The following is a 27,781-nucleotide window of genomic DNA, read 5'->3' as shown; positions in this document are numbered from 1 at the left end:
TGAACTACTGTATGAGTGAAATGAAGAATCTACTGAATGAGTGAAATGAAGAATCTACTGTATTAGTGAAATGAAGGATCTACTGTATGATTTACTGTATGAGTGAAATAAATGATCTACTGTATGAACTACTGTATGAGTGAAATTAAGGATCTACAGTATGAACTAATGTATGAGTGAAATTAAGGATCTACAGTATGAACTACTGTATGAGTGAAATTAAGGATCTGCTGTATGAACTACTGTATGAGTGAAATTAAGGATCTACAGTATGTACTACTGTATGAGTGAAATTAAGGATCTACTGTATGAACCACTTTATGAGTGAAATTAAGAATCAACTGTATGAAGCATGTACTGTATGAACTACTGTAGGACTGAAATAAAGGAAAGAAAGAAAAAAGAGTGTTACTCTTGTTGGTCCAGAGTAAGCTGTGTGATCTTCAAACTGTAGTCAGGACAGAGAGACGTGATGGACAGACGATCAGAGGAGTGATACTGAACCCTGTGAGGAGAGGGGAGGAGGAGGATAGCACAGGAAAGGATGGGAGAGTAAGTGGAGGAGTGAAGTGGAGGAGAGGAGCAGAGTAGAGGAGGGGGAGGAGTAGGGGAGGAGTGGAGGATGGGGGTGGAGTAGGGGAGTAGTGGAGGACAGGAGAGGAGGAGGGGAGGGGAGTGGAGGAGGACAGGGGTGGAGGGAGAGAAATGAGAGTGAAAGAGACAGAGATGGTGATGGTCAGCATGCATGTTTAATATATGAGGATTGAGGGGGGAAGAGAGAAAATGGATAAAGGAGTGATGGATGAATGAGAAGATACATATTGTGTATGTGTGTGTGGGTTCATACAGTATATCTTTCTACCTGACCGGTATAGAGGTAAAGGGTTTCTTGTATATGTCAGCCAGTTTGTCCATGACCACAGCAGCAGTAGTAAAGATCCTGTATGTGTGGAGGAAGGTGTTGAGGAAGTCGATGGAAAGGAAGCGCAGGTCAGTCAGTCTTTCCAGCAGCCGCTCCACGCTGGCGTAGCGGATCTGGGGGACCTTGCAGGAGTTGAGCGTCTTGCTGAAGCAGATTTCCACATCATCTTTGTGCAGACGTGCGTCCGATCTGGTGGGACACGTATGAATAAGATCAACATGATCTCCCAGAGAGGACGAAGGGAATTGGATAACCTGGGGATTATAAACCCTCACTGGTGTAGAAAAGGGAAATAAATGATTTAAACTTTATTTGAGCTCTTACTTGATCATGTGCGGCACAGTGACTTTAGAGTTTTCCTCAAACACACTGGTCATCAGGCCATTACAGCGGATATTATCTATACACTATCAACAGAGAGAAAGAAATAGTTACAGAATGAAAGACAGAGGGAGAAAAGAGTGGTGAGACACATGTCCCTGTCCCTGGTTCTGAACCTCTTTCAAAATTAGTGGTTAGAGGCTTGCAGAAGCAGTTGGAGTATGAGTTGATTTGGGACTGGGCACCTCATCCCCAGGTGTGTTTACCTGACTGATGTCACTGGTCCAGCCAGCTTTCTCCTGGCGGGAGGGAGCCAATAGGATGACAGAGAAGGCGGGGCCATCAGGGGGTTCCACCATGATCTTAAACTCCAGGTGGTTTAAGCCCTGACTTCCTGCATTGTCTACATAGGGGAGAGAGGGGGAGAGCACGAGAGAGAGTGAGAAAACAAGAGAGAGAGAGAGAGAGAGAGAGCAAGAGAGAGAGAGAGAGAGAGAGAGAGAGAGAGAGAGAGAGAGAGAGAGAGAGAGAGAGAGAGAGAGAGAGAGAGAGAGAGAAAGAAACAGAGAGACAAGATTAATAGACTTCTTGTTGATTGGGGGATTGATTTGTTTGATTGATTAAGAAAGACACTTACAGTCCTCATCATTGGCGTCCAGCTCCTCTACAAGTGTACATTCTATCAGGGTCAACACCCCACCCTGCTGTTAGGATCAAAGGGCAGAGGTTAGAGGTCATACATCATGTATAGAGGGAAGGCCAGTTGAGTTAAAATCTGCTTGACATACAAATGTTTCCTACTACCTTGTGTACAGGTGTTTGACCATGCGAAAGTACATGCATGTGTGTCTGTGTTCGATTCTCACCTTGATCAGGTGCAGCTTGCCCCCGGAGGTGCGTGTGCAGACAAGGAAGTGTTTTGTAAACAGGAAACACTGTCGCTCTCCTTCCTTCTTGAGTGACAGAGAGCCCAGACGGACCTTACTGAGCATGCCCCGTTCATTGCTGGATGGGAGCTGGATCAGTGAGCCTGATGGGTAGATGGAGAGGGGGGATGGTGTGTGTGTATATTTGGTGGGAGGCGGGGAAACAAAAAACATAGGTTACACATACTGTACTACTGATGACAGTTACCGGCAACCATCTTATAATGCTGTGTATTCTTCCTGGTGTGTGTGTGGGTGATAATACGCGTATGTACTCACCCTGTCTGACAAAGGTCTGGCTGGTATCCAGTAATATGTCACAACCTTCTACGATCATTCTCTCAATGGCCAGATTCTTACGAATGTTCTCTGTATCGCTCACCTCATCATGCATCATCCTGACAACAAAACCACAGTTAGCTACATTATCAATACAACTAATGTTACCTACATTATGAACACAACCACCGTTAGCTACATTATCAACACAGTGACAGTTAGCTACATTATCGACACAGCCGACGTTAGCTACATTATAGAAACAACCACTGTTTGCTGAAAATACATTATCTAAACAACCACTGTTAGCTTAAGCTATATTATCCAAGCAACCACTGTTAGCGACAGCTACATTTTCTACACAACCACGCTTGGCAAAATTATCAACACAACCACTTTTAGCTACATCCACACAGCCACTGTTAGCTACATTATCTACACAACCACTTTTAGCTACATTATATACACAACCACTGTTAGCTAAATTATATACACAACCACTGTTAGCTAAATTATATACACAACCACTGTTAGCTACACCACATTTTTTACGCAAGAACTATTAGCTCCATTAACTACACAACAACCCTTAGCTAAATTATCAACATTATCTACACAGCCACTGTTATTAACTACAGCTAAATTATCTACACAACCACTGTTAGCTACAGCTACCTTATCTATGCAACCACTGTTAGCTACAGCTACATTTTTTACACAACCACTGTTAGCTACATTATCCACACAACCACTGTTAGCAACATTATCTACACAATCACTGATAGCTAGATTATCAACACAACCCCAGATAGCTACATTACCTACACAACCACTGTTAACTACAGCTGCATTATCTACACAACCACTGTTAACTACAACTACATTATCAACAAAACTACTGTTAGCTAAATGATCAACACAACTACTGTTAGCTAAAGCTACAGTATCCACACAGCTACTGTTAACTACATGATCTACACAACCACTGTTAGCTACAGCTACATTATCTACACAACCACCCATAGCTACACTATCGACACAACCACTGTTAGCTACATTATCAACATGACTACCATTAGCTACAGCTACATTATCCACACAGCCACTGTTAGCTACATAACCCACACAACCACAGTTAGCTACATAATCTACACATACACCGTTAGCTACATTGTCAACACAAACCATGTTAACTATATTATCACCACAATCACTGTTAGCTACATATACAACATACACACTGTTAACTACAGCTACAGTTGAAGTCATAAGTTTACATACACCTTAGCCAAATACATTTAAAACTCAGTTTTTCACAATGCCTGATATTTAATCCCAGTAAAAAGTCCCTGTTTTAGGTCAGTTAGGATCACCACTTTATTTTTAAAACGTGACATGTCAGAATAACAGTAGAGAGCATGATTTATTTCAGCTTTCATTTCATCACATTCCCAGTGGGTCAGAAGTTTACATACACTCAATTAGTATTTGGTAGCCTTGCCTTTAAATTGTTTCAGTTGGGTCAAACGTTTCGGGTAGCCTTCCACAAGCTTCCCACAATAAGTTGGGTGAATTTTGTCCCATTCCTCCTGACAGAGCTGGTGTAACTGAGTCAGGTTTATTGGCCTCCTTGCTCGCACACACTTTTTCAGTTCTGCCCACAAATTTTCTATAGGATTGAGGTCAGGGCTTTGTGATGGCCACTCCAATACCTTGACATTGTTGTCCTTAAGCTATTTTGCCACAACTTTGGAAGTATGCTTGGGGTCATTGTTAATTTGGAAGACCCATTTGCTACCGAGTTTTAATACTGATGTATTGAGATGTTACTTCAATTATATCCACATCATTTTCCTCCCTCATGATGTCATCTGTTTTGTGAAGTGCACCAGTCCCTCCTGCAGCAAAGCACCCCCATGCGTCACAGTTGGGATGGTGTTCTTCGGCTTGCAAGCCTACCCCTTTTTCCTCCAAACATAACGATGGTCATTATGGCCAAACAGTTCTATTTTTGTTTCATCAGACCAGACGACATTTGCACACCGTAGGCTGTCTTTTCTATGGCAGTTGTGGAGCAGTGGCTTCTTCCTTGCTGAGCGGCCTTTCAAGTTATGTCGAGATAGGACTTGTTTTACTGTGGATATAGATACTTTTGTACCTGTTTCCTCCAGCATCTTCACAAGGTCCTTTGCTGTTGTTCTGGGATTGAATTGTACTTTTCGCACCAAAGTATGCTCATCTCTAGGAGACAGAACGCGTCTCCTTCCTGAGCAGTATGACGACTGCGTAGTCCCATGGTGTTTATACTTGCGTACTATTGTTTGTACAGATTAACGTGGTACCTTCAGGTATTTAAAACAAAGGAGAGCCGCACACTTAAAGAGCTCAGATGCAAAAACTTAAACGTGTTTGGAATTTGCTCCCAAGGATGAACCAGACTTGGGAGGACTCCAATTTCTTTTCTGAGGTCTTGGCTGATTTCTCTGGATTTTCCCATGATGTCAAGCAAAGAGGCACTGAGTTTGAAGGTCGGCCTTGAAATACATCCACAGGTACACCTCCAATTGACTCAAATTATGTCAATTATTAGATGCTTCTAAAGCCATGACATCATTTTCTGGAATTTTCCAAGCTGTTTAAAGGCACAGTCAACTTAAGTGTATGTAATCTTCTGACCCACTAGAATTGTGATACAGAGAATTATATGAGAAATATTCTGTCTGTACAAAGTAGATGTCCTAACCGACTTGCCAAAACTATAGTTTGTTAACAAGACATTTGTGGAGTGGTTGAAAAACTAGTTTGAATGACTCCAACCTAAGTGTATGTAAACTTCCTACTTCAACTGTACATTAACAGATACATTATCCACACTCACTTTGACAGCTCCTCTAGTTTGGACTTGGCGAACTCCAGGCTCTTGCGCTCCACGTGCTCATGAGGTGTGTGTGCCAGCAACTCATGGAGAGTGATGATGTAACGAGGAATCTAAAACACATCGGAAAACTGTCTGACTGTCTGTCAGTCAGGCGACATATAGCTCTACATGTGAGGAGAGAGGAGGTCTGGGTCATATGGTAGATGTGGAAGTTGAGGGGTTAAAGGTCGGAGGTTAATGAGGTCTGGATGTGTGTGTGTGTGCGCGCGCGCGTGTTTTACCTGGAACATGGGGTATGTGAGGAAGGTCTCCAGCATGCGTTCCTCACAGGCAGTATTAGTCTCATACTGCTTCAGCAGCTTGTCAAAGTCTCTGTTCTGTTTACAGTTGGCCAGGACCTGCAGGCTGTACTGGTGGTTCCTCACAAACTCCTGGTAGATATTCAGCATGGGCAGCAGAATGTCAAACAGGTCCGCTTAGAGAGAGAGCAAGAGAGACATTACTACACATTATACACACGTAATAAATTACACTGAACAAAAATATTAAAACATATAAATGCAACTGAGTTACAGTTCATATAAGGAAATGTATTAGGCCCTAATCTATAGATTTATCATGACTGAGAATAAAGATCTGCATCTGTTTGTCATAAATAAAAAAATTAAAGGTAGGGGCGTGGATCATAAAAACAGTCAGTATCTGGTGTAACCACCATTTTCCTCATGCAGCATGACACATCTCCTTCGCATAGAGTTGATCAGGCTGTTGATTGTGGCCTGTGGAATGTTGCTGCATATTGGTTGGAACTGGAACATGCTGATGCACACGTCAATCCAGAGTATCCCAAACGTGCTGATGCACACGTCAATCCAGAGTATCCCAAACATGCTCAATCGGTGACATGTCTGGTGAGTATGCAGGCCAGCTTCCAGGAATTGTGTACAGATCCCTGCAACATGGGGCCGTGCATTATGATGCTGAAACATGAGGTGATGGCGGTGGATGAATGGCACGACAATGGGCTTCAGGATCTCGTCATGGTATCTCTGTGCATTCAAATTGCCATCAGTAAAATGCAATTGTGTATGTAGCTTATGCTTGCCTGCCCATACCATAACCCCACCGCCACCATGGTGAACTCTGTTCACAATGTTGACATAAGCAAACCGCTTGCCCACACAACATCATACACGCTGTCTGCCATCTATGACACCGAACTGCAGCCAGGTCAAGACCCTGGTGAGGAAATTCACTATTTTAAATATGCTATTGGACCAAAAACAGATCTGGCGAATTAATCTGGGCCAAATAATGATGATCCACACTTCTTCAAAAATATATATATTATAATCTATTGAGCTCACAAGCAACAAATTAATCTATTATTATTGTGGGAGATTATAATATTGTTTTAAGTACCTCAATGGATCGTAAAGGATTCCCACTACAAACATTCACCCTCAAGCACTTAAGGACATCACAAATATCATGGCTACATTATAACTAGTGGATATATGGAGGCTACCTTGTAGTTTACCAATAAAATGGGAGGATGGTGAAGTAGACATACCTGGTATTCATATTTCAAAAAAATAAAAAATGTACTTACCACAATCAATTTCAATAGGAAGTTTGCAAAAATAGATAAGATTCTGCAACCATGGAGAGGTAAATACCTGTCTATTTATGGAAAACCCACATTGATGAACTCTTTGGTCCGATCACAGTTTACTTACTAATGGCTCGGCCTACTCCTGACGACTCGTTTTTTAAATAAATAAAACAATATTTCCTTTTATTTGGAATGCTAAGTCAGACAAAATTAAATGTGCCTATTTATATAATAAATATGAATTTTGGCGGGCTAAAATGATTAAATATTAAAGCTTTAAACCTCTCACTAAAAGATTAACTCATACATTGGTTAAACTTAAACCCCAAATGGTTCTCCAGTAGATTATAAAGAAAGGCCCATGCTTTCTTCAAAATGTGCCCTTTTGCCTTTATACAGATTGCAATTTCTAATTTCTGACTAATTGAAAATGACATTTTGCTTAAAGTATCGCCCTTTCTTCAACAAGCCATACAAAGCTGGTTACAATTTCAGTTTTATCCTCCAGAAAAGATAGAACAAATGTTATGGTTAAACTCAAATTTACTGATGAATAAAAAAACGTTCTTTACGGAAAAAATGTTTTAAAATGTGATTATATTTATGAATGATATTATTAATAGAAACTGTGGAGTTATGTCACATATGCAGCTATGGTAAATATGAGAATGTCTGTTCAATCCAAACGTACAACCAACTGATTGCAGCATTACCACATGGAGGAGGCAAGTGGAAAAGGGACAAGGTAGAGACTGTTTTGTCTGCCATATATTAAAGATACAAATTGGCTGAAAGGAATTGAGATAAATAGATAATACCAGCTTCATTTGAGGACAAAAATGTTGACAGCTGCACCATACAGGTTGCAAAATAAATGAGAAGAGATTTTTGATGTACCGATTCCATGGCACATGGTTTATGAACTTGTACAAAAAACAACATTTGATTCAACACTTGAGTTTTTCAAAGTAAATTACCATACAAAATAATTGCTACCAATAGAATGCTATATACAGTTGAGGTCGGAAGTTTACACACACTCAGGTTGGAGTCATTAAAACTAATTTTTCAAGTCGGTTAGGACATCAAATTACTAAGTCATTTTTCCAACAATTGTTAACAGACAGATTATTTAACTTAATAATAATAATAATTCACTGTATCACAATTCCAATTGGTCAGAAGTTAACATACACTAAATTGACTGTGCCTTTAAACAGCTCTGAAAATTCCAGGAAATTATGTCATGGCTTTAGAAGCATGTGATAGGCTAATTGACATAATTTGAGTCAATTGGAGGTGTACCTGGGGATGTATTTCAAGGCCAACCTTCAAACTCAGTTCCTCTTTGCTTGACATCATGGGAAAATCCAAAGAAAACAGCCAAGACCTCAGAAAAAAATTGTAGACCTCCACAAGTCTGGTTCATCATTTCCAAATGCCTGAAGGTACCACGTTCATCTGTACAAAGAATAGTATGGAAGTATAAACACCATAGGACCACACAGCCGTCATACCGCTCAGGAAGGAGACGCGTTCTGTCTCCTAGAGATGAACATACTTTGGTGTGAAAAGTATCAATCAATCCCAGAACAACAGCAAAGGACCTTGTGAAGATGCTGGAGGAAACAGGTACAAAAGTATCTATATCCACAGTAAAACAAGTCCTATATCGACATAACCTGAAAGGCCGCTCAGCAAGGAAGAAGCCATTACTCCAAAACCACCATAAAAAAAACAGATTACGGTTTGCAACTGCACATGGGGACAAAGATCATACTTTTTGGAGAAATGTCCTCTGGTCTGTTGAAAAAAAATAGAACTGTTTGGCCATAATGACCATCGTTATGTTTGGAGGAAAACGGGGGATGCTTGCAAGCTGAAGAACACCATCCCAACCGTGAAGCACGGGGTTGGCAGCATCATGTTGTGAGGGTGCTTTGCTGCTGGAGGGACTGGTGCACTTCACAAAATAGATGGCATCATGAGGGTGGAAAATTATGTGGATATATTGAAGCAACATCTCAATACATCAGTATTAAAACTCGGTTGCAAATGGGTCTTCCAAATGGACAATGACCCCAAGCATACTTCCAAAGTTGTGGCCTGGTGTGTTTACGGACATATTCAATCAATCCCTATGCCAGTCTGCTGTTCCCACGTGCTTCAAGAGGGCCACCATTGTTCCTTTTCCCAAGAAAGCTAAGGTAACTGAGCTAAATGACTATCGCCCCGTAGCGCTCACTTCTGTCATCATGAAGTGCTTTGAGAGACTAGTTAAGGATCATATCACCTCCACCCTACCTGACACCCTAGACCCACTCCAATTTGCTTACCGCCCCAATAGGTCCATAGACGACGCAATCACAATCACACTGCACATTGCCCTAACCCATCTGGACAACAGGAATACCTATGTAAGAATGCTGTTCATCGACGACAGCTCAGCATTTAACACCATAGTACCCTCCAAACTCGTCATTAAGATCGAGACCCTGGGTCTCGACCCCGCCCTGTGCAACCTGGTCCTGGACTTTCTGACGGGACACCCCCAGGTGGTGAGGGTAGGAAACAACATCTCCACCCCGCTGATCCTCAACACTGGGACCCCACAAGGGTGCGTTCTCAGCCCTCTCCTCTACTCCCTGTTCACCCATGGCTGAGTGGCCATGCACACCACTAACTCAATCATCAAGTTTGCAGACGACACTACAGTGGTAGGCTCGGAGTGTGGTGTCAGGAAAATAACCTCACACTCAATGTCAACAAAACAAAGGAGATGATCGTGGACTTCAGGAAACCACAGAGGGAGCACCCCCCTATCCACATTGATGGGACAGTAGTGGAGAAGGTGGAAAGTAGTGGCCTCTCTCATCTTTTTAAGTGGAAGAACATGCACAATTGGTGGCTGACTAAATACTTTTTTGCCCCACTGTATTTATATGTACATATTCTTATTCATTCCTTTACACTTGTGTGTAAAAGGTAGTTGTTGTGAAATTGTTTGATTACTTATTAGATATTACTGCATGGTAGGAACTAGAAGGACAAACATTTCACTACACTCGCATTAACATCTGCTAACTAACATCTGCTAACTATGTGTATGTGTAATAACATTTGATTTGATTTGTGCACACATTTTTGTGTGTATCGAAAATACATAGGATCTTTTATTTCAGCTCATGAAACATGGGACCTTTACTTGCTGCATTCATATTTTTGTTCATAGCTAGATTCATGCACAGATCCTAGAAATACAATACATTGATAGAACAGGTTGCAAGACGATTCAATATCGATAATCAAAGAGTTCAGCATTAAATAACCCACTGTTTAAGCACTCTACTCACCCAGCACCAGAGTGGGCCAGTTGGCTATCCGAGCCTTCAGCCCCTGGTGGAAGATCTCATGGAGGAACATGATAGTCTCACTGAGGACAGAGAGAAGAAGAAGAAATGTAGTTGAGATCTCAGGCCTACCAGGTGAAGAAGATGCTTCTGACATCGTAGTCTGCGTGTGTGTGCGTGCTTTCATATGCATGTGTGTTACCTGTTGAGGAAGATGCTGCTGACGTCATCGTGGCTGATGGGAGGTTTCTTGGAGCTGGCGGCCATACGTAGTGGTCTGAGGAAGAAGTTGACCAGGACAGAGAGCTGGCATACGTACTCTGTCTCTGCCTCCACCATGTTAAATACGATGTGGTTCCTCTTCCTCATGTTCTCAGCTTGTGGAGAACAGATGTAGTCCTGAACAATGATCTTCCACTTCCTCCGACACAGCCAGCCTCGCATGAAACTCTGGACCTGGAGGGGAGACAGGACACACCGGTCAGAATACACACATAAATATAGGTCAGAATACCTATCAAAACCTTGAGGGAAAAGTAATCAAATACCGTAGAGACAATTGCTGATACCTTTTTGATCTTTTTAATGTCTGGATCCTCCTCCTCTTCATTAGTCTGGCAAGGCAGCATCCTTTCCTTGTCCTTATTCAACAGTACGATCTCGAAGAACACAGTCAACAGTCAGATCCTTGTGAGTGTGTGTGTATGTTTGTGTGGGTATGTGTGTGTGTATGTGTGTGTGCGTATGTGTGTGTGTGTGTCTATTAGAGGTCAACCGATTATGATTTTTCAATGCCGATATCGATTATTGGAGGACCAAAAAAAGCCGATACTGATTAATCGGCCGATTTTTATTTATTTATTTGTAATAATGACAATTAAAACAATACTGAATGAACACTTATTTTAACTTAATATAATACATCAATAAAAATCAATTTAGCCTCAAATAAATAATGAAACATGTTCAATTTGTTTTAAATCATGCAAAAACAAAGTGTTGGAGAAGTAAAGGTGCAATATGTGCCATGTAAAAAAGCTAACGTTTGAGTTCCTTAACATGAGACTTCAATATTCCAAGGTAAGAGGTTTTAGGTTGTAGTTAATATAGTATTTATAGAACTACTTTATCTATACCATTTTAATTTTATATACCTACCTGGGCTCGAACCAGGAACACATCGACAACAGCCACACTTGAAGCAGCGTTACCCATCGCTCCACAAAGGCCGCGGCCCTTGCAGCGCAAGGGGAATAACTACTCCAAGTCTCAGAGCGAGTGACGTTTGAATCGCTATTAGTGCGCAACCCGCTAACTAGTTAGCCGTTTCACATTGGTTACACCAGACATTAGGCTGATAGGCTTGAAGTCATAAACAATGCTGTGCTTGCAAAGAGCTGCTGGCAAAACGCACTAAAGTATTGTTTGAATGAATGCTTACGAGCCTGCTGCTGCCTACCACCGCTCAGTCAGACTGCTCTATCAAATCATAGACTTAGTTATAACACACAGAAATACGAGCCTTTGGTCATTAACATGGTAGAATCCAGAAACGTCCAGAAACGTTTATTGTTTCAGTATTTTATCGAACGGGTGGCATCCCTAAGTCTAAATATTCTTGTTACATTGCACAACCTTCAATGTTATGTCATAATTACGTAAAATTCTGGCAAATTATTTCGCAATGAGCCAGGTTGCCCAAACTGTTGCATATACCCTGACTCTGCGTGCAATGAACGCAAGAGAAGTGACACAATTTCACCTGGTTAATATTGCCTGCTAACCTGGATTTCTTTTAGCTAAATATGCAGGGTTAAAAATATATACTTCTGTGTATTGATTTTAAGAAAGGCGTTGGTGTTTATGGTTAGGTACAGTCGTGCAACGATTGTGCTTTTTTTTCAAATGCGCTTTTGTTAAATCATCCCCCGGCGTTGCATCGATTATATGCAACGCAGGACACGCTAGATAAACTAGTAATATCATCAACCATATGTAGTTATAACTAGTGATTATGATTGTTTGATTGTATTTTATAAGATAAGTTTAATGCTAGCTAGCAACTTACCTTGGATTCTACTGCATTCGCGTAAGAGTCTCCTTGTGGAGTGCAACCAGAGGCAGGTGGTTATAGTGTTGGACTAGTTAACTGTAAGGTTGCAAGATTGAATCCCCTGAGCTGACAAGGTGAAAATCTGTCATTCTGCCCCTGAACAAGACAGTTAACCCACCGTCCCTAGGCCGTCATTGAAAATAAGAATGTGTTCTTAACTGACTTGCCTAGTTAAATAAATGTATAAAAAACAATATATACAGTGGGGAGAACAAGTATTTGATATACTGCCAATTTTGCGCAGGTTTTCCTACTTACTAAGCATGTAGAGGTCTGTAATTTTTATCATAGGTACACTTCAACTGTGAGAGACGGAATTGTTAGAGGAAATTATGGTTGAAATGACTAATTATGTATACATTCCAATCAGAACTGACTAGTCCAAATGCTATAATGTACTGTACATGTGAATTTTCTCTCTTGCTCCCATTCCCAATTGTATATAATGTAGTCAGGAGTTTAGTAACAATGAAGGTCTGTTCCTTAGTGGATTCAGTTGTACAAATCTCCAGATGGCGGGAACGGCCCATCTCCAGATTGTCTAGAATGTTGATTTATACTGACTGGCCTTGACTTCGTGCTGATAACGCGAAGGCTCGAGAGCTAGAGGGCCCCTCTACTTGTGAAATAGATAGAACGTTTGGAAAACGCTGACGTCATTTTCAGTTTATAACCTGTGGAAATATGTGTATGCGTTTAGTACTCTCTTGAAATAAACGCTGTTACCTTTGGCTTTTAAGACTGGTCTCAATATACTTCATGCATAATTAATGAACTTACAACTCATTAATGAATTAGATTGAGTGAGAATCTGGTTTTGGCTACAAAACACGTAGGAATTTAGAATTCCTCTATCAGGAATCTAAAACAAAAATCCAGAAAATCACATTGTATGATTTTTAAGTAATTAGTTAGCATTTTATTGCATGACAAAAGTATTTGATACATCAGAAAAGCGGAACTTAATATTTGGTACAGAAACCTTTGTATGCAATTAGAGATCATACGTTTCCTGTAGTTCTTGACCAGGTTTACACACACTGCAGCAGGGATTTTGGCCCACTCCTTCATACAGACCTTCTCCAGATCCTTCAGGTTTCGGGGCTGTCGCTGGGCAATACGGACTTTCAGCTCCCTCCAAAGATGTTCTATTGGGTTCAGGTCTGGAGACTGGCTAGGCCACTCCAGGACCTTGAAATGATTCTTACGGAGCCACTCGTTAGTTGCCCTGGCTGTGTGTTTCGGGTCGTTGTATGCTGGAAGACCCAGCCACGACCCATCTTCAATGCTCTTACTGAGGGAAGGAGGTTGTTGACCAAGATCTCGCGATACATGGCCCCATCCATCCTCCCCTCAATATTGTGCAGTCGTTCTGTCCCCTTTGCAGAAAAGCATCCCCAAAGAATGATGTTTCCACCTCCATGCTTCATGGTTGGGATGGTGTTCTTGGGGTTGTACTCATCCTTCTTCTTCCTCCAAACATGGCAAGTGGAGTTTAGACCAAAAATCTCTATTTTTGTCTCATCAGACCAGATGACCTTCTCCCATTCCTCCTCTGGATCATCCAGATGGTCATTGGCAAACTTCAGACGGGCCTGGACATGCACTGGCTTGAGCAGGGGGACCTTGCGTGCGCTGCAGGATTTTAATCCATGACGGCGTAGTGTGTTACTAATGTTTTTCTTTGAGACTGTGGTCCCAGCTCTCTTCAGGTAATTGACCAGGTCCTACCGTGTAGTTCTGGTCTGAACCCTCGCCTTCCTCATGATCATTGATGCCCCACGAGGTGAGATCTTGCATGGAGCCCCAGACCGAGGGTGATTGACCGTCATCTTGAACTTCTTCCATTTTCTAATAATTGCGCCAACAGTTGTTGCCTTCTCACCAAGCTGCTTGCCTATTGTCCTGTGGCCCATCCCAGCCTTGTGCAGGTCTACAATTTTACCCCTGATGTCCTTACACAGCTCCCTGGTCTTGGCCATTGTGGAGAGGTTGGAGTCTGTTTGATTGAGTGTGTGGACCGGTGTCTTTTATACAGGTAACGAGTTCAAACAGGTGCAGTTAATACAGGTAATGAGTGGAGAACAGGAGGGCTTCTTAAAAAAAACTAATAGGTCTGTGAGAGCCGGAATTCTTACCGGTTGATAGGTGATCAAATAATTATGTCATGCAATAAAATGCAAATTAATTACTTAAAAATCATACAATGTGATTTTCTGGATTTTTGTTTTAGATTCCATCTCTCACAGTTGAAGTGTACCTATGATACAAATTACAGACCTCTACATGCTTTGTAAGTAGGAAAACCTGCAAAATCGGCAGTGTATCAAATACTTCTCCCCACTGTATGTATGTGTATGAGTGTGTGTGTGTACCTCTGCTTTCAGCCTCTCTATCTCTGTGTCCTGGTCCTCTAACTGGGTGCGTATCTGGTTGGCCGCCACCTTCTCTGTCTCCATGATCTGGACCAGGTGGATGTACTTCTGCATCAGGACTTCACGCTCAATGATGATGTCAGAGTAACTACAGGTGGAATGGTAAGTGTTGAATGTTAAAACTAAGTTGACATGGTGAACATTGCACAGCGAACATTGATACATATTACCAAGAAAAATTATTTCAAAGTTAACATTATAGCATTCATATATTCATAATCCATCAATGTACATTAGTAACAGCAAAACATACACATCTAGTTCAGTGGTAGTCTCTGGGAGGGAGGGAGGGAGGGAGGGAGGGAGGAAGGAAGGAAGGAAGGAAGGAAGGAAGGAAGGAAGGAAGGAAGGAAGGAAGGAAGGAAGGAAGGAAGGAAGGAAGGAAGGAAGGGATGGATGGAGGGAGGGAGACAGATGTTATGATTAGTGGGATCAAGAGAAAGAGAAGAGACAGAGAGAGTGAGGTGGAGTGTTGAGGTCAGGGGTGTGTTGTAATCACTATGGCACCAAAGTACAGCACCAAAGTGTGAACTAAATGTGAGCCGCTCTGAGCAGAGCACGCACACACACACACACACACACACACACACACACACACACACACACACACACACACACACACACACACACACACACACACACACACACACACACACACACACACACACACACACACACACACACACACACACACACACACACACACACACAATCTCTTGCAAATGGAGCAGACATGTGGAGAGGGGATTGTGTGTGTGTGTTTAGCGTGTGGATCACTATACAGTCACTGTGTGCCTTAGAGCAGACCAAGCCACACTGGCTACTTAGGGGAGAGTCAGCTGTTGCATTTACATGTGTGTCATGAGTACAACAAGCAAGCCAGACTCAAATCAGGCCCTAACTCCTATCCTTCCCCCAGCCCCTAGCTGCTACCTCTTGTAAAGAGGTGTTGAGGTTTTGTTGTTGGATAGACTCCACCCTCATACCTGGCCTGTTGGATATACTCCACCCACTTATTGCAGTCTGACTCCTCCTCTGTCCGCAGCTCCAGAGGCTTCTGACCGTCATGGCCAAACACCACCAGGAAGTAGTGCTGAGGAAACAGGAAACATAAATACTATTAGCTGGAAGTAAACAGGAAATAGAATCAACATGTGAAGGTGCTACTCAATCAATTGCAGGTATCAGATCAAATCAAAGTTTATTGGTTACATGCGCCGAATACAACAGGTGTAGTAGACCTTACAGTGAAATACTTAATTACAGGCTCTAACCAATAGTGCAAAAAAATATTTTAAGTGAACAATAGGTAAGGAAAGAAAAAGAACAACAGTTAAAAAGACAGTGAAAAATAACAGTAGCGAAGCTATAGACAGTAGCGAGGCTATAGACAGTAGCGAGGCTATATACAGTAGCGAGGCTATATACAGTAGAGGCTATGGACAGTAGCGAGGCTATATACAGTAGCTAGGCTATATACAGTAGCGAGGCTATATACAGTAGCGAGGCTATAGACAGTAGCGAGGCTATATACAGTAGCGAGGCTATATACAGTAGAGAGGCTATAGACAGTAGCGAGGCTATATACAGTAGCGAGGCTATATACAGTAGCGAGGCTATAACAGTAGCGAGGCTATATACAGTAGCGAAGGCTATAGACAGTAGCGAGGCTATAACAGTAGCGAGGCTATATACATTAGCGAGGCTATATACAGTAGAGAGGCTATATACAGTAGAGAGGCTATATACAGTAGTGAGGCTATAACAGTAGCGAGGCTATATACAGTAGCGAGGCTATATACAGTAGCGAGGCTATATACAGTAGAGAGGCTATAGACAGTAGCGAGGCTATATACAGTAGCGAGGCTATATACAGTAGCGAGGCTATAACAGTAGCGAGGCTATATACAGTAGCGAAGGCTATAGACAGTAGCGAGGCTATAACAGTAGCGAGGCTATATACATTAGCGAGGCTATATACAGTAGAGAGGCTATATACAGTAGAGAGGCTATATACAGTAGTGAGGCTATAACAGTAGCGAGGCTATATACAGTAGCGAGGCTATATACAGTAGCGAGGCTATAGACAGTAGCGAGGCTATAGACAGTAGCGAGGCTATATACAGTAGTGAGGCTATAGACAGTAGCGAGGCTATAGACAGTAGCGAGGCTATATACAGTAGCGAGACTATATACAGTAGCGAGGCTATATACAGTAGCGAAGCTATAGACAGTAGCGAGGCTTTAACAGTAGCGAGGCTATAGACAGTAGCGAGGCTATAACAGTAGCGAGGCTATAGACAGTAGCGAGGCTATAACAGTAGCAAGGCTATAGACAGTAGCGAGGCTATAACAGTAGCGAGGCTATAACAGTATAGATGCTATAGACAGTGCGAGGCTATAACAGTAGCGAGGCTATAGACAGTAGGGAGGCTATATACAGTAGCGAGGCTATATACAGTAGCGAGGCTATATACAGTAGCGAGGCTATAACAGTAGCAAGGCTATAGACAGTAGCGAGGCTATAAAAGTAGCGAGGCTATAACAGTAGCGATGCTATAGACAGTGCGAGGCTATAACAGTAACGAGGCTATAGACAGTAGGGAGGCTATAACAGTAGCGAGGCAATATACAGTAGCGAGGCTATAACAGTAGCGATGCTATAGACAGTGCGATGCTATATACAGTAGCGAGGCTATATACAGTAGCAATGCTATAGACAGTGCGAGGCTATATACAGTAGCGAGGCTATATACAGTAGCGAGGCTATATACAGTAGCGAGGCAATATACAGTAGCGAGGCTATAACAGTAGCGATGCTATAGACAGTGCGATGCTATATACAGTAGCGAGGCTATATACAGTAGCGAGGCTATAACAGTATTGAGGCTATAACAGTAGCGAGGCTATATACAGGCACCGGTTAGTCAGGCTGATTGAGATAGTATGTACATGTAGATATGGTTAAATTGACAATGCATATATGATGAACAGAGAGAGTAGCAGTAGCGTAAAAGAGGCGATGTTTGTAGTGCTTTCAGAAGTGTTTGATTTGCACAGCAGCATGTCCTGGAATGCCATGTTCACACACACATGGTTAAACACACACACACACACACACACACACACACACACACACACACACACACACACACACACACACACACACACACACACACACACACACACACACACACACAGTTGCTCTTTCTCTGACAGGAGTCCAATAAACACACAATTTCCTCCATGTTAGGTGTTCCCACCAAATAAACAATACTCTCAGAAAATAAAGAATGAGTTTAATTGTTTATTTTTATTTTTTTAAATGTAGAGAACATTTCTTGAGTCCTTGCCACTGGGCATGAAAAGCAGGAAATGTTGTCCCAAATGACTGCTATCTGTGACTCAGTTCACTGACCAAAACACATTAGAGGGAACAGGAGAGTGCTATAAAGGTCATAGTACAGAACCAGGTTTCCTGCAAAATAAATAATTGTCTTATTTACCCAGCAAACATGACCCCATTGGCCCCATATGGATATTCAGTGGGCAAGGTGGGCATGGGCTAGCACACCGCAATCCCACATCAGCCCAATTAATACATTCCTATTAAATAGCAAAGGCTCATTGATCTAATGTGGGCAGCCTACACTGGGACAATATTTTAGCCCGGACTGGGCCCACATTGTCAATCAAATCAAATCAAACCATTGTGTCAATGTGGACATGTTTGCTGGGTAACTACTGTGGGTAACTTCTGGCCACTCATTACTTGGGGGGAAAGGAGAGTGACTGTTTATGTAAGAAAGAATGTCTCTATTCTATTCTATTTGACAATATTGTTACATTTTGTTCAATTTCTATTTTAAATTAGAATGTCATTTAATACAATTATTACTATAATGTCACCACTGATCTGCTAATTTAGAAAATAAAGATGTGAATCTGTATGCGATACATAAAAGGCTGGACTCAATGACAATATGTTTTCATAGAATTAGATTCAAATTCCACCACAAGCCGTTGTTTATATCAAATAAAATCAGATGATACAAAAATGTGCATGTATATAGGAGGTTAAGAGACACTAGCGTGAGCAGAGAGAGGCTTGGGGGCTTGTTTGTGTGTGTGTGTGTGTGTGTGTGTGTGTGTGTGTGTGTGTGTGTGTGTGTGTGTGTGTGTGTGTGTGTGTGTGTGTGTGTGTGTGTGTGTGTGTGTGTGTGTGTGTGTGTGTGTGTGTGTGTGTGTGTGTGTGTGTGTGTGTGTGTGTGTGTGTGCAGGTTACATAACGACCAGGGCTTGTGCAGCTTCTTACTGCTGCTAATCCGGCCTCCCCAGCCTAAGGTCTGCTGTCAGCTGGGGGATAACAATGAGAGAGAGTACTTTATTTTTAGTATTTGGCCCAAAACAAGTACTTTTATTTTAGTATTTGAATGGTTATTTGTAAAACCAAATAGTCTACCAAATTGTATTCGAGGGTATTTTCAAATACTTATTTGTAATGCTATTTTCAAGTACCTGGGATAAATGCATGGGTGTGTATTTGAGTATTTCCAAATACATTAAACTACTTGTCTAAAAATATTTATAATAAAGTAGAATACTTACTTTGAAAGTATGTGAAAGTAACAAATATTTGAAATAGTATTCGAACCCAGGTCTTAATAAATACTGTCAATCACATCCCAGCGCTCTCTCTCTCTCCTTATTAGTTTTTTTTTTTTTAGTTTTATATGCCATTTAGCAGACACTTTTATCCAAAGCGACTTACAGTCATGTGTGCATACATTCTACGTATGGGTGGTCCCGGAGATCGAACCCACTACCCTGGCGTTACAAGCGCCATGCTCTACCAACTGAGCTTTATCATCTATATTTCTCTCTACTCATCTTCAGCCTCTCTCTCTCTCTCCCTCAATCCATACCTCTTTCACTATTTCCCCAGCCTCCTCTTAGCCTTATCACCTCCCATTCTCTCCCTCCTTCTCTTTTTCTCTAATTATCTCTCCCCCTCTTTCTGAGAAAACTTGTAGTCTACCTTACATAACATTTCTTGAAGTGCTTCTGTGTGTATGGTGTGCGTGGTGTGTTAACAGCAATGTGTGGGTGTGTGTGTATGCGTGTGTGTGTGTGATGTGTTCTAAAACTGTGCCACTTCAACAACCATAGTAACCATGGTAACCCCTCAATCAGCCGACTGGCTGGCGCTGAAGTAGCCATCTTATTAGCACAAAGAACTTTCCTCTGCAGAGAGGTATATTATATAACAACTTACATAAAGAGAGAGATCAGAAAGAGAGAGAAAGACATAGATAGAGAGACAGACAGAGAGACAGAGAATGCGAGAGAGAGAGACAGAGACAGGCAGTGAGACAGACAGAGAGAGACAGAGAGAGAGGCAGACAGGCAGAGACACAGAGAGCGTGCGAGAGAGAGAGACAGAGACAGGCATTGAGACAGACAGAGACAGACAGAGAGAGAGAGAGAGAGAGAGAGAGAGAGAGAGAGAGAGAGAGAGAGAGAGAGAGAGAGAGAGAGAGAGAGAGAGAGAGACAGAACACTTACAGGCAGGCAGTATTCCCTATTTTTTGCAGCCCCTCCCTACCCTCCTTCGCTCGTCCTCCATATAAAACAATTCATGGTTTATTTGGCCTCATTTGCATCTGCAGCTCTCAATGTTGCTTCAGGGTCCTTTGCACGCCCCCCTCCCAAAAGCATTAAAGGAAACACTGATTCCCAAACTGCTGCTGTTTGCTAATTTACAGTCTGATCTGACACCCCCCCAACCCTGCCTTTTCACCAGCGACTGAGCCTTCACATGGAACTATCTCCCCTCTCACACACTGTCTACAGCCTCAGAGCCCACAGCAAGGCTACAGAGACACATGCTATCCTCCACTACCTCACAAGACCAACACCACACACACACTCGCACATACACACACACACACACACACACTCAAACACACACACACACACAGACAACCAGGACCAGAGACATTAACACAATGCACAGCCCAAACCCCCCAGACATGTACAGTTGCTACGGTAGTTGATAAAAGTTTTTTAAATGATGACAACAGCAACTTTAAGGAGATGAGGCTGCTGCTAGGCACAATATATTCCAAACTGCTCAGTGTGTGTGTGTTTGTGCTATCTGCAATGTTTTTGTCTGGTTTAAAGACAAAGCAGCTAGCAAGGTACTTCTCCGTGCAGTCATGGGCAGCCTAGCTGTAGGCCAATGGAAAAGAGGGTGCTTTCTAAATCCATGAGTGTCCGGATATCCGTGACCTTTGACCTGTTTGAATCCTTTTCGACTGTAATTGTGATACATAGGATTAAAATGAGATATCTAATGTGTGTATGTGTGCACGTGTATCACGCCTTGTTCTTAGTATTTTGTGTTTTCTTTATATATTTGGTCAGGCCAGGGTGTGACATGGGTTATTGTGGTGTGTTTTTTGTCTTGGGGTTTTGTGGTGTGTCTAATTAGTCTAGGGCTGACTGAGGCGGTTCTCAATCAGAGTCAGGTGATTTATCGTTGTCTCTGATTGGGAACCATATTTAGGCAGCCATATTCTGTGAGTGTTTTTGTGGGTGATTGTTCCTGTCTCTGTGTTAGTTATTCACCAGACAGATCATGAGTAACCACCACGCTGCAATTTGGTCCGACTCTCCTTCAACAGACGAACGCCATTACAGAATCACCCACCAGACCCGGACCGAGCGGCGTGGTAACAGGCAGCGACAGCAGGAGCAGCGAAAGGAGGAATGGATATGGGAGGACGTTATGGACAGCTTGAGTATAGAGTATACGACTTGGGAGGAAATAGACAGGTGGGCGGTCGACCCAGAGAGAGTGCCGGAGCCCGCCTGGGATTCGCTGGAGCAGTGCGAAGAGGGCTATAGGAGAATGGAGTCGAAGAGAAAGACACGGCGGCGCAGAAAGAAACCCGAAAGTCACCCCCAAAAATGTATTGGGGGGAGGCTCAGGGAGAGTGTGGCAGAGTCAGGGTTCAGACCTGAGCCAACTCCCCCTGTTAATCGGGAGGAGCAGCGATCAAAGGACTTCTGGACTTGGGAGGAGATATTGGACGGAAAAGGACCCTGGGCTCAGCCTGGAGATATCGCCGCCCCAAGGAAGAACTGGAGCCGGGGAAAGTGGAGAGGCGCTGGTATGAAGAAGCAGCACGACGAAGCGGATGGAAGCCTGAGAGTCAGCCCCAAAAATGTATTGGGGGGGCTTACAGGGAGTATGGCTATGCCAGGTAGGAGACCTGCGTAAACTCCTTGTGCTTACCGGGGGCTAGAGAGACCGGGCAGGCACCGTGTTATGCTATGGAGCGCAGTGTTTCCAGTGCGGGTGCATAGCCCGGTGCGGTTCATACCAGCTCTTCGTATTGGTCGGGCTAGAGTCGGCATCGAGCCAGGTAAGGTTGGGCAGGCTCGGTGCTCAAGAGCTCCAGTGCGCCAGCACGGTCCGGTCTATCCAGAGCCACCTCCACACACCAGTCCTCCGGTATAGCAGCTCCCCGCACCAGGCTTCCTGTGCGTGTTCTCTATCCAGTTCCACCAGTGCCAGCACCACGCACCAGGCCTTCAGTGCGCCTCGCCTGTTCAGCACAGCCAGAGCCATCCTTCTCTCTAGCGCTGTCGGAGCCTCCCGCCTGTTCAGCGCAGCCAGCGTTTTCCTCCTCTCCTGCGCTGTAGGAGTCTCCCGCCTGTTTAGCGCTTCCAGAGCCTTCCTCCTCTACAGCGCTGCCGGAGCCTCCTGCCTGTTCGGAGCAGCCAGAGCTGCCAGACTGCATGGAGCAGCCAGAGCTGCCAGTCTGCATGGAGCAGCCAGAGCTGTCAGCCTGCATGGAGCAGCCTGAGCTGTCAGTCTGCATGGAGCAGCCTGAGCTGTCAGTCTGCATGGAGCAGCCAGAGCTGCCAGTCTGCATGGAGCAGCCTGAGCTGTCAGTCTGCATGGAGCAGCCAGAGCTGCCAGTCTGCATGGAGCAGCCAGAGCTGCCAGTCTGCATGGAGCAGCCAGAGCAGCTAGATCCGCCAGTCAGCCATGATCTTCCAGATCTGCCAGTCAACCAGATTCTTCCAGATCTGCCAGTCAACCAGACTCTTCCAGATCTGCCAGTCAACCAGACTCTTCCAGATCCGCCAGCCAGCCAGGATCTGCCGGAGCCAACTACCTGCCTGAGCTTCATCTCAGTACTGGGCTTCCTCTCAGTACTGGGCTTCATCTCAGTACTGGGTTTCCTCTCAGTACTGGGCTTCCCCTCAGTACTGGCTTCCCCTCAGTCCCGGGCTTCCCCTCAGTCCCGGGCTTCCCCTCAGTCCCGGGCTGCCCCTCAGTCCCGAGCTGCCCCTCAGTGCTGAGCTGCCCCTCAGTCCCGAGCTGCCCCTCAGAGCTGCCCCTCAGTCCCGAGCTACCCCTCAGTCCCGAGCTACCCCTCAGTCCCGAGCTACCCCTCAGTCCCAAGCTGCCTCAGTCCCGAGCTGCCCCTCAGTCCCGAGCTGCCCCTCAGTCCTGAGCTGTCCCTCAGCCCCGAGCTGCCCCTCAGTCACGAGCTGCCCCTCAGTCCAGTGGGGTTCTGGGTGAGGACTACTAGGCCATGGTCGGCGACGAGGGTGGATTATCCCAGGACGCAAAGGGGAGGAACTATGACATTTATGTAGTGGGTTCCACGTCCTGAGCCGGAGCCGCCACCATGGACAGACACCCACCCGGACCCTCCCTATGGTTTTGAGGTGCGTCCGGGAGTCCGCACCTTAGGGGGGGTTCTGTCACACCTTGGTCTTAGTATTTTGTGTTTTCTTTATATATTTGGTCAGGCCAGGGTGTGACATGGGTTATTGTGGTGTGTTTTTTGTCTTGGGGTTTTGTGGTGTGTCTAATTAGTCTAGGGCTGCCTGAGGCGGTTCTCAATCAGAGTCAGGTGATTTATCGTTGTCTCTGATTGGGAACCATATTTAGGCAGCCATATTCTGTGAGTGTTTTCGTGGGTGATTGTTCCTGTCTCTGTGTTAGTTATTCACCAGACAGGCTGTATAGGTTTTCACGTTCCGTTTGTTGTTTTGTAATATTTATAGTTATTTCATGTATCGCTATTCTTCATTAAAGATCATGAGTAACCACCACGCTGCATTTTGGTCCGACTCTCCTTCAACAGACGAACGCCGTTACTACGTGTGTGTTTGTGTTTGCGTGTGTGTTACTGTTTGAGTGTCTGTGTGTGTTTGCGTGTGTCTGTGTCTGTTTGTGTGTGTGCGTCTTTAAACCCCTCTCACTTTGCAGCCTTTGGAGCTGTGTGTTTGTTGTCCACTAAGTGGCCTTTATCCAACAGGATCAAGCACTGTATTGTTTGGGATGTACCATGAATATGCTAAGCTGAAGCACCAGGTAGAAATGAATTAGGTTTACAACACCTTAGTAATAACATTGTAATAATATCTATTGTTATACTACTGTTATAAGACTGTTCTATACCTGTTTGCTGCTCAACTGTATCAAACCTGTTAAGGAGCATGTTCCCTACCATGGGGTCAAAACGTTGACCTCACACACACTATAAACCAGGGGTTCCCAGTCCCAACTTTTGTCTCCCAGGGCCCCCTTTTTTGCCTTTGAAATACACCACCAAAAGCTTGATTGTGTATAATTTGAGGGACCTAGGAAAGTTTTTATTTTTATATATTGAAGCTCATTTCCTGAAATTCCACATAGTTTTACAACACTCATGACATAATTTAGGTAGGCTATTTAATGATCATTTAAAAATAATAATAATAATAATAATGGATAAGGAAAATAAAGTCTAGACCCGATTTCCCCAGATGTTATTCCGCTACCTAATATGTTTTATTATAATAATTTATATTAACCCTCTATTTAATTATATATAGTCTTTTACAGAAAGTAAATATATCAATTGATAGTGACAGAGTCACACATTGTATAACTGCTTGAATTTAAGCCGTAGCTCAGATTCTGAATGTCATAGAGACAGACCATATATCCCCCATGTGCATCAGAGTTGCGTCTTCCCCCAGCGTTTTACAGCTTGTTTCTAGCCAAAAGCATCACAGATTTCAGAGCCGTTATAGATCGGTATATAAAATCGCAAATAACCCTCAAATCAAGGAAAGTTCCACGCCCCCAGGTAACTTTGGGGGGCGCGACCCCTAGAATGGGAACCTCTGCTATAAACCACATGCGCACATCACATACACATCACACACACTTCACACACACATCACACACACACCTGAGCTGAGCAGAATACAGTGCACACAGGAGGTTCAGTGACCTCGTTTATAACATGCAATCACTGGAGTAACAGAATCTGAGGGGGGGAAGAGAGTAATATACTACAGTTGCAAATTCTCATGTTGCAATAAGGTTTGTTCAATGTTTAATGGAGACATATGACTATAACTGAGTACCACCAGAGCTAGCTGTGAGAGCTAGATAAGGGTGTCAGACATGGGGTGCAGGGGCCATCTGATGTGGCCAAATGTTATCAAATCAATGTGTGTTCCCAACACCAGCAACCACCAACCTCTCAGATAACATGGCCAGATCTGATGTGACAATAAAAATCCCTCTTCCTGGTGCCTCCAGGCTATGAGCTAATCACTGTCTTACGAGATGATGAATGCGGTGGTGTGTAGGGGATTTTTGTTGTCGTCCTATTTTCACCAATGAGCTACCTTTCTGACACTTCTGATCTAATTAGTGTTTTCAACTCAAATAAAAATGTAATAAGCACAAGGACATGGACATGATTTTTGAAGCTAAATGATGTTGATACCCCTGATTTAGAGGCTGTAAAGTGATGTTAATATGAAGTGAGTAGCCTATATTTAGTACAGGACAAGGATGCAGGTGTTGGTTTCAGGGTCATTTCAAAGGCAGGGGTTGAATACCGTGCCAAGGTGATGTCAAGAGGCACACATTGGAGATACACAGACAGATACTGAGTATGCAAAGAGCTTGAGAAACACAGAGATATATACAAATACAGATGAATGGAAAAACATTTATATAAGAAACATTTGCATTGATGTGCGTATCCAAAGGGAGACTACTGTACTGTATACAGAGAAAGTGAACATGCTGTCTCCACTCTCCGAATGTGAGGATGTAAAGTAAACAGGAAAACGTCTTGTTGCCAGTTACTGACTCCATGCAGCTCGACACAATAACAAAGATGTCGGCCAGTAATGGAGCTCTTCATATGGCTACTGGACTAGTATTTCCATATTTAGCTTTAGTTCACTACATTGGAATATAGTACAGCAACTGTCATGAGGATATGGCAAAGTAGTCTGCACTGCCATGTTCTAAAACCACAACACTTCTAGTGTAAAGCCACATTTAGAAATATTCTACATGTATTCCAGGTAGCCTATGGAGGAAATCAATTGTCATCCCTCCATCCCACCTCTCCTCTCAACTAAAGTGCACCTTCTCTGCTTAATCCTCGTCCTTAATCTGTTTTATGCAAGAAAACAGGGAGACAAACCTGTGTCAACACTGCGAGCAGAGACCAAAACACAGAATCATGTCTGGTGCACTGCACTACAGTGGTAACTAGGGTACCTAACCCACCTGCTGCTTGTCCACAGTCTCCTTGCTGACCGCGGAGCCTTTGTGCGCGGGAACCCTCTCGCACGTGCACCCCTCCAGCAAGTAAATCCCAGAGGGCCGAGTGCTCTGGTCATTGTCGAAGTAAAAGAGCACATTCTGGTAGAGAGCGAAGTACTTGTCGTTCCACCGACTGTTCTCCGTAGACTTCTTGCTCAGGATACCGCGTTTTGTGCCCTCTTTGCGCGCGACAACCGACAGATATAGAGCGTGGCCCTCATTATATCGCACGCTCTTCTGCATTTTCCGTGAGACCCCTTCTCGCTGTCGATTTCGATAAGTGATCGTTGTTGTTGATGTCATATCTGTGACATCTCTCTCATATTTTCAAAGAGAGTTGGACAGGAAATGAGGGAGAGGAAGTAGATGTGGAGGAGCGAAAGAAGTAATCCAAGTTTACCACGGACGTGCAGGGAAAAGTTTGGAGTCCTATCCACGCAGCGCTGCAAAGCAGCAGACACTAGCGCCTTCTACTCACTCAGGACTCACCAACCAGAAATTAATCTATACACCCACGTTGCAATGCCTCAAACTTTCAGAAAGTGTTCTGAACGGACCCAAATGACAAGAACATGTATATACACAATGGAAAATCGCAAAATCGTATCGTTCAGGCTGTAGCTGCGTAAAACCAAAATAGATTGAGGGAACAAACGGTGAAAACAGCGCTAATCGGATTTGACAGGTCGCTCTGGACTAGAGCTACTGTGTCACTGTAGAATAGCCTGGTTACGGTCTGTCTTTGGGGCGGGATGACTGACGGTCATTGTACAGTCCAGCTGCAGCGTTTGCGCCTCCCTCACGCTCAGTTGTAGGGGCGGACTGGGACAAGAATTCTGCCTACATCACTGCATGTGCCACCAACTCATCGCTAACCATACACACACAACCCATCACTACAAATACACCCTACACCCTGACCCTACACACCCGATTTAGACACATGCAGTAGTGCTGACATATAACATTGGCAGTACAGTACAGATTTCGCAACCATTTCTGTACCAGTGACTGGCGAGACATGGTCCTCTTTCTAACCAGCTCATGTTGAAAACAAATACAAGATGTAAACACACCACTGGAGATACAGCTCACGAGTGGTGTAAAGTACTGAAGTAAAAATACTTGAAAGTACTAATTAAGACATTTTTGTGTGTATCTGTACTTTACTTTACTATTTTTGACTACTTTTACTTCACTACATTCTTAAATCAAATAATGTACTTTTTCCTCCATACATTTTCCCTGACACCAAAAAGTACTCGTTACACTTTCAATGCTTAGTAGGACATGAA

The 27,781-nt window shown here is 43.5% G+C and overlaps 1 protein-coding gene across 6 annotated transcripts in view; it reads right to left on the bottom strand.

Annotated features, from left to right (window-relative positions):
* Window positions 1-27,137, bottom strand: part of LOC123999349 (ras-specific guanine nucleotide-releasing factor 2-like) — an 80,893-nt gene extending 53,756 nt beyond the window's left edge. For 3 of the 6 annotated variants that reach the window (XM_046305010.1, XM_046305005.1, XM_046305009.1), the window contains exons 1-14: window positions 26,451-27,136; window positions 15,826-15,932; window positions 14,780-14,927; window positions 10,861-10,950; window positions 10,494-10,747; window positions 10,295-10,374; window positions 5,608-5,801; window positions 5,327-5,436; window positions 2,449-2,567; window positions 2,110-2,273; window positions 1,881-1,947; window positions 1,510-1,646; window positions 1,247-1,329; window positions 863-1,111 (exon numbers count right to left, since the gene is read on the bottom strand). In XM_046305010.1, the coding sequence (XP_046160966.1) occupies window positions 863-1,111; window positions 1,247-1,329; window positions 1,510-1,646; window positions 1,881-1,947; window positions 2,110-2,273; window positions 2,449-2,567; window positions 5,327-5,436; window positions 5,608-5,801; window positions 10,295-10,374; window positions 10,494-10,747; window positions 10,861-10,950; window positions 14,780-14,927; window positions 15,826-15,932; window positions 26,451-26,789 (2,141 nt within the window). In that variant the 5' untranslated portion in view covers window positions 26,790-27,136. Of the gene's footprint in view, window positions 1-862; window positions 1,112-1,246; window positions 1,330-1,509; window positions 1,647-1,880; window positions 1,948-2,109; window positions 2,274-2,448; window positions 2,568-5,326; window positions 5,437-5,607; window positions 5,802-10,294; window positions 10,375-10,493; window positions 10,748-10,860; window positions 10,951-14,779; window positions 14,928-15,825; window positions 15,933-26,450 lie in introns of all 6 variants that reach the window. The other 3 variants (XM_046305008.1, XM_046305007.1, XM_046305006.1) reach the window with 2 other exon arrangements.
* Between the last annotated feature and the right edge of the window lie 644 nt (window positions 27,138-27,781).

Source organism: Oncorhynchus gorbuscha, linkage group LG16, assembly GCF_021184085.1.
Source record: "Oncorhynchus gorbuscha isolate QuinsamMale2020 ecotype Even-year linkage group LG16, OgorEven_v1.0, whole genome shotgun sequence".
Lineage (NCBI taxonomy): Eukaryota > Metazoa > Chordata > Actinopteri > Salmoniformes > Salmonidae > Oncorhynchus > Oncorhynchus gorbuscha.
The sequence above is the reverse complement of the archived record's forward strand: the minus strand, read 5'-3'. Positions and strand labels throughout refer to the sequence as shown.